Source organism: Schistocerca piceifrons, chromosome 3 (genome assembly GCF_021461385.2).
Source record: "Schistocerca piceifrons isolate TAMUIC-IGC-003096 chromosome 3, iqSchPice1.1, whole genome shotgun sequence".
NCBI classification, from domain to species: domain Eukaryota; kingdom Metazoa; phylum Arthropoda; class Insecta; order Orthoptera; family Acrididae; genus Schistocerca; species Schistocerca piceifrons.
This window is the reverse complement of record NC_060140.1, coordinates 293080259-293093137: the sequence shown is the minus strand read 5'-3', so window position 1 is coordinate 293093137 and position 12879 is coordinate 293080259. Positions and strand designations below refer to the sequence as shown.

General features: G+C 44.5%; 1 protein-coding gene across 1 annotated transcript in view; it reads right to left on the bottom strand.

Moving 5' to 3' along the window:
* The window catches only part of LOC124787826 (protein white-like), a 278191-nt gene extending 265898 nt beyond the window's left edge, over window positions 1-12293 (bottom strand). The window contains exon 1 of the mRNA XM_047254761.1: window positions 12065-12293. Coding sequence (XP_047110717.1) covers window positions 12065-12187 — 123 coding nt within the window. The 5' untranslated portion in view covers window positions 12188-12293. The remainder of the gene's footprint in view (window positions 1-12064) is intronic.
* Between the last annotated feature and the right edge of the window lie 586 nt (window positions 12294-12879).

Here is a 12879-nt window from a genome sequence, read left to right as displayed (position 1 = left end):
CAGCCCGCCTCTGAATTGCTTCACTGGCTTCCTTTAATCCGACCTTGTAGGAATCCAAAATATTCGAGCAGTACTAAATATTTAATCGACATGACTGTACACTACAAATGCAATAATCGAACATTACTGGATTATTTTTCCTTCTCATCTGCATTAACATACATTTTTCTACATTTAGAGCAAGCTGCCATTCATCACAGCAACTAGAAATTTAGTCTAAATCACTTTTTATATAGCTGCAGCGGATTATTCTGAGAGAGGAATATGATATCGTCCTTCGAAACGACGTTGAGACAGTTATTGATTTAAGAGTATTTACCTTTTGTAGTAGGACAATAAATCCAACTCTTTTCAGACCTCCCGTTCGCCAGTGACATACTCAGTTTCTTACTTCCATTCGCAAGGGTTTGAAAAAAGTGCTGCTTTCGTAAAGATAAGGTAGCTCAGTTGTTCGACTCTTATGTCTCATTACAATCTAATATCGCGCTGTCCACTTACACTTATGGAAAAAATATCGCAACACGAAGAAGAGGTTGTGCGTGTTTCTACATCTGAAAGTTGGTGTCTATTCAAATTTCCCGTCAATTGCATAAGAGTGACGCTAGTAGCGCCAATATAATAAAAAAAGGCACTCCGTCGTCAGGCCACGAGTGGCCTACCGGGACCATCCGACCGCCGTGTCATCCTCAGTAGAGGATGCGGATAGGAGGGGCGAGGGGTCAGCACATTGCTTCAAATGGCTCTGAGCACTATGGGACTTAACTTCTGAGGTCATCAGTCCCCTAGAAATTAGAACTACTTAAACCTAACTACCCTAAGGATACCACACACATCCATGTCCGAGGCAGGATTCGAACCTGCGACCGTAGCGGTCGCGCGGTTCCAGACTGTAGCGCCTAGAACCGTTCGGCCACACCGGCCGGCCCAGCACACCGCTCTCCCGGTCGTTATGATGGTATTCTTGACCGAAGCCGCTACTATTCGGTCGAGTAGCTCATCAATTCGCATCACGAGGCTGAGTGCACCCCGAAAAATGGCAACAGCGCATGCCGGCCTGGATGGTCACCCATCCAAGTGCCGACCACGCCCGGCAGCGCTCAACTTCGGTGATCTCACGGGAACCGGAGTATCCACTGAGTAGCGCCAATGTGAGGATGCAAATCATGTTTATCTAAATAGATGCTGCAACGGTCTTGAGTGTTAGTTACCTTCGAGGTCGGACGTAGTGAGTTGATGTAAATCAAGGATGCCTTCAAGGCGACAAAGATGCCATTATCAGCACTACACTGAGTTTGAACGAGATCGTGTAATAGGGCTACGAGAAGCTGGATGTTCCTTCTATGACACTGCAGAAAGACTTAGCAGGAATGTAGCCACTGTATATGATTGGTGGCAGCGATGGTCACGAGAATGTACGGTCGCAAGAAGACCGGGCTCTGGACGACCACGTGGCACTACCGACAGGGAAGACGTATGGCTCTGGTGCATCGTACTGCATCTGCAGCAGCAATCTGAGCAGCATTTGGCACCACACTGACACAACGACCTGTTGCAAATCGGTTACTTCAAGACCAGCTCCAGGCCCGACGTCCTTTAGCGTCATTCCACTGACTCCAGACCACCGCCATTTGCGACTTCAGTGGTGTTAAGCGAGTGCTCACTGGACCGGCACGGTGGAGATCTGTTGTGTTTTCTGATGAAAGCCGATTCTGCCTTGGTGCCAGTGATGGCCGTGAGTTGGTTAGGATGAGGCGAGTTGAGGGGCCTGCAACCAACCTGTCTGCGTGCTAGAGACACTGGACCTAGACCTCGAGTTATGGTCTACGATGCGATATCATATGACAGCAGGAGCATCCGCATGGTTATCTCAAACACCCAGACTGCCAATTTGTAAGTCAGTCTGGTGATTGGACCTGTTGTGCCGCCATTCATAAACAGCATTCCAGGGGGTGTTTTCCAACAGAATAACGCTCGCCCAGACAGCGCTACTGTAACGCAACATGCTCTACAGAGTGTCGACATGTTGCCTTGGCCTGCTCGATCACCAGATCTGTCTCGAATCGAGGACATGTTGTGCACCATCGGACTACAACTCCAGCGTCGTCCGCAAACAGCAAAAGCCGTCCTTGTATTGACTGACCAAGTGCAACAGGCATGGAATTCCATCCCACAAATTGACACGCAGCACCTGTATAACACAATGCATGCATTCTTGCATCCAACATTTTGGTGGTTACACCGGTTGTTAATATACCAGAATTTCATATTTCCAATGGCTTATCCACGCTTACAATAAACTGTGATGTTGCAATGTTAATCACTCAACTATATTACCTAGACGAATGTATTCCCGAAACTTCGTTGTTCTACATAAATTATGTTTTGGTGTTGTGATTTGTTTTTTCCATCAGTGTATTTGTTTTCGATTATGCACTTTTGAGTAATATGTTCTTATTAAAGGAAGATTCTGTTGGCATACCCGAAGTTTTCGGCGCAATGCTGTAGGAACAGATTTCAAGGTCACAAAACAAAAAGTCTCGGGTGAATGTTACCTCTGCAAAACATGTTCTGCGAGTCGGTTTTCCGCTTGCTGCTGTTGCGGCAAGGTGGGGGCAGTGAATAGGGCACTGGACTCGATTAATGGAAGACGGCGGTTCAAACCCCCGTCCAGCCTTCCAGATTTGGAGGTTGAGTGATTACTCTAAACCACGTAAGGCAAATACCAGGATGACCCTTTGTAAAGCACACGATTGATCTCCATCCGGATCCTTATTCCGCACAGGCTCGACGGGATATTAAACATTCATCTTCTTAACCATCATTTTACGTACAATGTTGGATGCAATCTCTTTAAAAAGTTGATTACAAGAAACTTTCTTAAGAGCAATCGGAAGAAGTGGCTTATTCGGCATATGTAAATACAGTAAGGAATCAGCAGTAGAGAAGAGTGGTACTATGCACGAAAACTACTTAGAAAAGTCATAGTTATTGTGAGAATTTAAACTACATAGCGTCCTGACATAGAAATTGTTCATAAAATTTTAATTGTCATATCAAAAAAATGATGTCACATAATTAAGTTTTTGTTTATTTGTAGGTAAGTGTACGCAGTCTTGATATTTAGCAGTCAATAAACAAAACATCTATCATCTAACTTTATTTTTTCAAGGTGATGATAAAGCTTTATGGTTGTCTTTCATACTGCAATAATTATCCGTATGTACTATATTCCACCTACAACTTCTATTCCCTTTTTGGTACCTTTTCTTTTGTTTTGTGCTCTGTTGGCCATTTAATAATTCTAGCTTATCCTCGAAAATAGGCTTGCATTTGTGTTTGGTTCTGACGGCACTATAAAAAACACACATTTTCATCACTACATAAGGAGCACATGCAAAAGATAAATTGCAAGCCTTTTATTTGAAATAAGTCAGCTGGTTAACGACCTTGCTGGGAGAGGTTATATTCAGTAACGCGAATGCACGTAGAGAGTTCATTGACCTCGTTACGTCACAGTAATTGCTCCTTAACGTCTTGCGTCCCGGCTACTCCGTGGTATCCCGTGCCGCCAACCGAGAGGGTACCACGCATCTTGCGTCGTAGACAACACAACCTTATTTAAAGACTCCACGTGGAGACATAGCATGAGTATTCCAGGTAATCAACCAACGACGTGATTAATTAGCAGCGAAGCAGGCGAAAAAACGGCATATGCTAAGATCATTTGACTTGTAATCAGATCAATAGTGCTCACGACTTAGCAAAGGTAATTAATTTAAAAAACTAACGAGCAGAGGAAAACGGCGAAAACAGAAAATCGCTGCCAAAACTAGTTGCTGAAACAAGTTCTGATCGAGATGAAGGTCATGTTTAAGTGACCTCCGAAAATCCACAATTGCCAACAGTAAAACCAAAATGTTGCTCCGGAGTTTCTCAGCACGGAACAGTCAGTTGGTTATACAATACCTGGTCGAACGACCACGTGACAGCCACGTGTTATATAAGCATGTAAACTCTATTCTGATAAAATGCAAAAGCAAATGGCATTTTTTTCACTTCCTTAGCAACAGAAAAGTAAAGTAGCATAGTGTTTTTTACTAGAAAAACCTGAAGGGAAAATTTTAGCCAGCAAACCGAGAAAGTTTTCTTCCCTTGTGAAAATCAGCTACAGCGCGTCCGCACATGCGCGTTATGTCGCAGATATAATAGTTTCATCTCTAGGCGACTATGTTAAACGCATGCATTTTAGTGCTGCGTTTGTATTGCTGATAACGATGTGAGAGAAGAAAGAAGTTATTAGTAGGTGACGTAACAGCATATGCATCCCAACAGAGCCAACGTGGCCAAATTAGCTTCCCAAACACATCCGACGACTGAATTACCATCAGCATTGCTACCTTCCCCACATCTCTTACGACACTGCGAGCTGATCTGGGATTCAGTCAGGACTTTACCGACGAATATGATGATCAGAATATTCCCGTCACCTTATCATATCTACACTCCTGGAAATTGAAGTAAGAACACCGTGAATTCATTGTCCCAGGAAGGGGAAACTTTATTGACACATTCCTGGGGTCAGATACATCACATGATCACACTGACAGAACCACAGGCACATAGACACAGGCAACAGAGCATGCACAATGTCGGCACTAGTACAGTGTATATCCACCTTTCGCAGCAATGCAGGCTGCTATTCTCCCATGGAGACGATCGTAGAGATGCTGGATGTAGTCCCGTGGAACGGCTTGCCATGCCATTTCCACCTGGCGCCTCAGTTGGACCAGCGTTCGTGCTGGATGTGCAGACCGCGTGAGACGACGCTTCATCCAGTCCCAAACATGCTCAATGGGGGACAGATCCGGAGATCTTGCTGGCCAGGGTAGTTGACTTACACCTTCTAGAGCACGTTGGGTGGCACGGGATACATGCGGACGTGCATTGTCCTGTTGGAACAGCAAGTTCCCTTGCCGGTCTAGGAATGGTAGAACGATGGGTTCGATGACGGTTTGGATGTACCGTGCACTATTCAGTGTCCCCTCGACGATCACCAGTGGTGTACGGCCAGTGTAGGAGATCGCTCCCCACACCATGATGCCGGGTGTTGGCCCTGTGTGCCTCGGTCGTGTGCAGTCCTGATTGTGGCGCTCACCTGCACGGCGCCAAACACGCATACGACCATCATTGGCACCAAGGCAGAAGCGACTCTCATCGCTGAAGACGACACGTCTCCATTCGTCCCTCCATTCACGCCTGTCGCGACACCACTGGAGGCGGGCTGCACGATGTTGGGGCGTGAGCGGAAGACGGCCTAACGGTGTGCGGGACCGTAGCCCAGCTTCATGGAGACGGTTGCGAATGGTCCTCGCCGATACCCCAGGAGCAACAGTGTCCCTAATTTGCTGGGAAGTGGCGGTACGGTCCCCTACGGCACTGCGTAGGATCCTACGGTCTTGGCGTGCATCCGTGCGTCGCTGCGGTCCGGTCCCAGGTCGACGGGCACGTGCACCTTCCGCCGACCACTGGCGACAACTTCGATGTACTGTGGAGACCTCACGCCCCACGTGTTGAGCAATTCGGCGGTACGTCCATCCGGCCACCCGCATGCCCACTATACGCCCTCGCTCAAAGTCCGTCAACTGCACATACGGTTCACGTCCACGCTGTCGCGGCATGCTACCAGTGTTAAAGACTGCGATGGAGCTCCGTATGCCACGGCAAACTGGCTGACACTGACGGCGGCGGTGCACAAATGCTGCGCAGCTAGCGCCATTCGACGGCCAACACCGCGGTTCCTGGTGTGTCCGCTGTGCCGTGCGTGTGATCATTGCTTGTACAGCCCTCTCGCAGTGTCCGGAGCAAGTATGGTGGGTCTGACACACCGGTGTCAATGTGTTCTTTTTTCCATTTCCAGGAGTGTACTTCTCATTTAAATTCTCAGGGTGGCACTCCCTTACAACATGATTTGTACCGGTTACTTAGTAATGTACGTTACGGATCTAGTCAGTGAAGGAGGGTTAATCTTAGATAGAGACAGATCTCGACCGAAGGTAAAATGCAATTTTTTTAGGTCTCAGAGTGTTTCACTAGGATCCATGTAGAGAACCGGCTAAAATTTACCACCATATGTTACATTCTGTGAACATAATCATGCCACGTAAAGAGAATAATTAATTCCTCATCGAGTGAAAAATTGCCGCTTTCAGTGGAGACAAGTTACTGTTAAAAAAATTAGCAAAGGGATGGCGTTTCCACAGTGTTAAGCCTCTCATTATAGCCATGTAAAAAAATAATAAGGAAATAATAAACAATATGTGGTTCGCTCAAAAACTGAAGGACATAAAGGTAAGCAAAGGAATGGAAACGTTGACATCTACATTGGGATCGACATGATCATTAATAGACATTCGCGAATTGTAACAAACGAAAGATAGAGATTGTAATTTGTAGATTAGATTCGTTGTTATTGTTGACGTTGAGTATGAGGAAGACGAGAGCTCTGCTGTGGCTGGAATCGATGTGCACTGACTGATGTTGCCGAAATAACTTTACGAAAACTAATGTCATATATCCATAAAACAGCAAAAAGCCCTAACAGGTGACTGTCCAACCTACTAAGAAACCTTCAGATAATCGCCACCCAGCGACTGGCAACACTATAGACCTCCGGCGAGATACAAACGAGGTCATTAAACGTCTTGTGGCACGAAGAGATGAACGAGAGAGCGAGAGAGACAACCACCGCACGACAGATGGAATGCTGTCCTCGTGTAAACAGTGTCAGTTACGTGAGCGATAAACATTAAGGGAGCTTGAGCAGCACTCCTAAGTGAAACGTAGAAAGGATACAGCAATACCTGTCGACGAAATGCTCTGAATACAAGAATCTAAATTTGCAGTGCTAAATATTGCAGTGGAACACTACTGACGAAATGGCCTTATGTAACTGAGTATACACGAAAACAACAGCAACACAGGTAGTTTTCCTTTTGATTTGTCTAAATCATTACTATAAATTAAAACTGTGCAAGCTGGCTATAAAAATGAAAATTCCAGGCTAAAAAATTTACTTCCGTTATGGAGTCTTGCAGTGTTACATTTTCACATGTTTAAATGTGAGAACTTGGTGCAGATTTCACGAAGAAAAAAGGAAAAAAACAAAAAAAACTAAAATTTTTACGTTGTCGGTACACCACTGTAGCTGCATTCTTATTAAAATATTTCGTTTCTCTGCCTCGTGATGACTGGGTGTTGTGTGCTGTCCTTAGGTTAGTTAGGTTTCAGTAGTTCTAAGTTCTAGGGGACTGATGACCATAGATATTAAGTCTCATTGTGCTCAGAGCCATTTGAACCATTTGAAAATATTTCGTTATATTGCGTCGTGGTAACCGGACTACAGCACAATAACGAAAAATATTTAAATGAGTAAGACATTTCCGTTCGGGCTTTTTACAAAGCGCGTTTTAAAAATGTAATTTTAAAAAACGTAATTTCGTTGTAGTCATGGACTTACTACTACCTAACATTGCAGCTGCTTCTCGTACCGCTCAGTCGGAAATCTGAACCAATATTGACGAATGAAGATTCGAACCACATTTCTACCGAATACAAGTCCGTATTTTCTAGTTATTATACCAACCTGCTGAATCATTATTCTTACAAGCTCCCCCCATCATCAATATGTGTTTTCGACAGAGAACACGGACAATCGAAAAAACGTTACCAAAGAAGTAAGTGTACTAATGAAACTACATCAAACGATTAGGAGAATGTTAGAAGGATTAGCGTTTAAGGCCCAGTCGTATGAAGGTATTTAGAGACGCAGCATGCACTTTGCTTGGACAGTGATGGACGACGATTCTGCCATGACTTGTTGATGTAAACACCGGCATTCGCCTTTATGTGATTACTAAATATACACACACACACACACACACACACACACATACATACACACAGCAGTCATAAATGAGACCTGACGGGGATCTTCATATTATGTCTCCCAGACGGGAATCTAGTGGCTTAACATTTCATCAGGCAGTAATCTAAATGCTGATTCTGCACCTGGAAATAAACTAAATCAAGGTGAAGTAATAACAAATACACACACCCACGTGGAGGCAGACTCTGCTCATAGGGACACATGATGAGCTGACACATTTACGGCCATCAGCTAGACAGGCTTGCAATCTGAATAAGACGACTTGGGCGAGAAAACGATCGCTATTAAAGAAGACATGATGCTAATTAAACTACGCGTGAGAGGTTCGCTTGCCTGGATTACGCAACCTCAGGTAGCTTTTTACATCTATCATATCAACATTCGGATCCAAGCCGCACCCGGATATAAAAGGCGCCCTTGATTTTTAGGGAGGAGTGGGGGTAGGAGGGGTGGGGATAGAAAGACATACACCCAATAGAGAAAAATTTGTCACATTACTCGTTTATAAAAAAAGCTGTTCACACTGGTCACCCTTACCGTATTTTTATTTTGCTACACTCAGTTAGCAGGCTTCTCCTCACGGTCTTCACTGATGCCACTTGACTTCACTACTGGTCTTTGTCTTATCAGTGTTAGTATTTCTGTCACTCTCCTCCCAAAGTTCGTTGTCCTCGCTACCACTCATAGAACCGGCAAAGAAGCGCTTCTTGAACCAAATCTTTTGAGTCTTCTCTTAATGACGTGTTTTTCGTATAATTAATAATGCGAATTTCAAATTTGAATTACAGCTTCGTTGAATTCCGAAGTTTGTTGATTTTGCTCCAGTCTTACCTCTCATTCAAGAAGACCAATTTTTTCTCTTGAGTTAGGGAAAAATTATGCCTGTGTTCTCGCGTAACGTAGCATAGCTGTGAGCACAACAGCAGTCAACATCGCGCCTCCCCGAGGTGCGACTACTACAGTGCGTTTAGTTTCGTGGTTGTTTTATAGTGTTTCCTATATTATTTTATAGTTCATATTTCTTTTGATATCGATTAGGCGCTCACTAACGCAAATATATCTCTATGCCTGGCTTTTTTTCACACCTAACCAGCCAAAGGAGAAAAATAAAAACAATTTGGTTAGTTTTCTTAAATGAACCCACCGCCATTTGACAGTATGTTTGTTTATTTAGTTACGACCCAGGTTGGCCTTTTATGCCATTTTCAAGTGTTTGAGTTTATGTCATTAACATAAATTGCACAAATATTTTTTTCTCGCAGGGTCGTCTTCTTGATTCCGGAGAAAATGTGACGTCTGATGATGTCTTACAAGCAGCAACGTTGTTAAAAAAGATCATTGATTTTTCTTCTAATTTTTTTCTACCTAGTACCGTTATTTCGATTATTTCTTGATTCCGCCTTGATCAGTCAAATTTTCATTGCATTGAACTCTCAATTACTCGAACTTTTTCTGCGATCCCGTGAAATTTGAATTATCTAGAGTGGACTACACAGTAACAAACTAATCTAACTCCGCGATCTTTAGAACAGAAGAAACAGTTTTGGTTGCACAAGATAAGTTTATTAAACCTTCACATGTGACGCGTTTCGTCAGTCTAGTAGCCGGCGTGACAGCGCGCGCTCACAGTGATGTAAACAAACCATACTTGTGCTCATGGGGCGATTTTTTCATGGATGATGTAATGAAGCATTGACAGTTGCTGTCTGGCTGTTATCTCCCAGTTCTATGGGTCTCTTAATTACGTAAGACGCCTCGGTCACGATTAGCAAAACTTTTTATCGATTGTCTGATGATGCCAAGAATAAGCGAAACCCGTCACACGTGTAGATTAAATAAACCTATCTTGTACCACCAAGACAGCTTTTTTTCTGTTCTAAACATTTATTACAGTTGCTGTACCAGTGCTATTGCGGTAGTCATGGGGTGGAGTGATTTTAACTATGCGATCGGTCTCCGAAGACCAGGCGATGTCGACCGGCATCTGTGTTATTCTCCACCTCGTGGCGTCATGCGGATGATGCATGGAGGGTTATGGAGTCAACACACCGCTCTTCAGGTCGTTGTCGACTTTCAGACCTTGGAACTTCTATGTCTGATTCAAGTAGCTCCTCTGTTGCCATCATGAAGCTGAGTGGACCCCGTTTCCGTCCTCACACCAAGGAAAAATAACACCTAGCGCCAGGAATTTGAACAAGGATCCTTGTTCTACGTTGCGTAAAAATACCTCTACGCGAAAATAAGTCGCGCCGTAATTTTTCGTGTCCGAATTACGAGGAAAATGTGCGGCTTATATTCGGGCATATACTGCGGTGTACAGGTATGAAATGAGCGTTAAGATACAAATGTGTAGATAGGGAACATTTGTTGTGAACGAGCTTTAATTTTTTTGTGTTTGGTTGGTATGACATCTGTCAAAGATATTTAGTATACATCAAGCCACGGAACAAGCAACATCATATGTTTTCATCGTGTTAACAATGTCGAATTTTGTACCAGAAAGTGATGATTTGCGGGAAGCATTAATTTTTTGTTTTCATTTGAAAAAAAGTGTTGCAGAGTCGCATCGAATGCTTGACGAGGCACATGGTGACCATGCTCTATCAGAAGCAACATGCAAAAGATGATTTCAACGGTTCAGAAGTAATGATTTTGATGTAAGAAATGAAGAACGTGGAAGACCACCAAAAAAAGTTCGAAGACGCCGAATTGCTAGCAATATTGGATGAAGATGATACTTTGAATCAGAAGCAAACGGCAGCAATGCTAAATGTTGCACAACAAACAATTTCTGACCGTTTGAAAGCTATGGGAAAGATCCAAAAGTGTGGAAAATGGGTGTCATCTGAATTGAATGAAAGACAGATGGAAAACCGAAAAACCATTTGTCAAATTTTGCTTCAGAGACATGAAAGAAAATCAATTTTGCATCGAATTGTTGCTGGCGGTGAAAAGTGGATTTATTTTAAGAATCCTAAACGGGAAAGATCGTGGGTTAATCCGGAACAACCATCAACATCGACTGCAAAACCAGATCGATTCGGCAAGAAGACAATGCTCTGTGTTTGGTGGGATCAGAAAGGTGTGGTGTGTCATGAGCTTCTAAAACCCGGTGAAACTGTGAATACTAATCGCTACAGACAAGAAATGATCAAAAAATGGTTCAAATGGCTCTGAGCACTATGGGACTTAACTTCTGAGGTCATCAGTCCCCTAGAACTTAGAACTACTTAAACCTAACTAACATAAGGACATCACACACATCCATGCTCGTGGCAGGATTCGAACCTGCGACCGTAGCGGTCGCGCGGTTCCAGACTGTAGCGCCTAGAACCGTTCGGCCACCCCGACCGGCAACAAACGATCAATTTGAACTATGCATTGATCGAAAAAAGACCAGAATGGGCCAGAAGATATGGCAAAGTAATTTTTTTTTTTACACGACAATGCACCTACACACAAAGCAAAACCGGTTCAATACAATCAAAACAGTTGGCTGGGAGCTGCAACCCCACCCGCCGTATTCACCAGACTTGGCCCCTTCCGACTACCATTTGTTTTCATCAATGGGACACGCATTGGCTGAGGAATACTTCGATTCCTACGAAGAAATCGAAAATTGGGTGTCTGGTTTGCTTCAAAAGACGAACATTTCTATTGGCGTGGTGTCCACAAATTGCCAGGAAGGTGGTCAAAATGTATAGAAAGCAATGGTCAGTACTTTGAATAAAATGTTTTTACTTTTCAATTCAAAATTAGTGTTTCATTTTCACAAAAAAGAACGCTCATTTCATACCGGTACACCTCTACGCTCCTGAAACTAGAGTATGTTACCAGGCACACAATCGTGTTTTACCAGTATCATTTCCCCTCAGCTACCCTCTACTTTTCTTCTTCACACTTAATTTGCCGATATTGCGTGGGGATGAAAACGTTGGTACACTTCCATACATTACGTAACCGAAAATTCCTCTTCTTTAGTGGTTGCAACACTCCAGAAAGCTACAGAAAGCGCTACAATGTTTGCAGCGTCCGATTTCGGACAGCTGCGTTCACAGAAGCAGAGTACGACGAGACGACTCTTAGTAAAAATGTGGCCGCATGGCGTTGTGTACTCACGTAGCAGGTGTCGGCGACGGCGCTGTACGAGACGGGCTTCGCCTTCTTGCTCGCGCTTCCCGCCGATGCCGCAGAACCCCCGGAGGAGTCGCGGAGCAGCGGTTCGCTCTCGCTGTGTGTCATTTTTGTGTGTACGCCTTCTGTGTGCTGAGGTACGGGAACGAGCTACCGGCGTCTCCGGATGCTAGGCCGCCATCGCACGCACTGGCGACGAACCGCGCGCTGTCCGCCGGCCTCGCTTTACGTAACAGACTGGTTTGCAGGCGGCGCCGTACGCCGTCCCCTCTCACCTGGCAAGCGCTACGGAGGATACGATGCACCTCTGTCAGGGGTGCCTGGGAAACACTAGAATCTATTCCTTTTTTTTGGTAGTGGTGGTGGTGATGGTGGGGGAGGGGGAGTGGGGGGGGGTGGGGAGGGGGGGGAGGATGGCAACAGTTTGACAGCCACGAACTGTGCCGACTTCTTCATTATACGAGGGTAATCCCAAAAGGACCTGAGTCGAAACAAGGCCCCCGGAGTAGACAACATTCCATTGGAACTACTGACGGCCTTGGGAGAGCCAGTCGTGACAAAACTCTACCATCTGGTGAGCAAGATGTATGAAACAGGCGAAATACCATCAGACTTCAAGAAGAATATAATAATTCCAATCCCAAAGAAAGCAGGTGTTGACAGATGTGAAAATTACCGAACAATCAGTTTAATAAGACACAACTGCAAAGTACTAACACGAATTCTTTACAGACGAATGGAAAAACTAGTAGAAGCCGACCTCGGGGAAGATCAGTTTGGATTCCGTAGAAATACTGGAA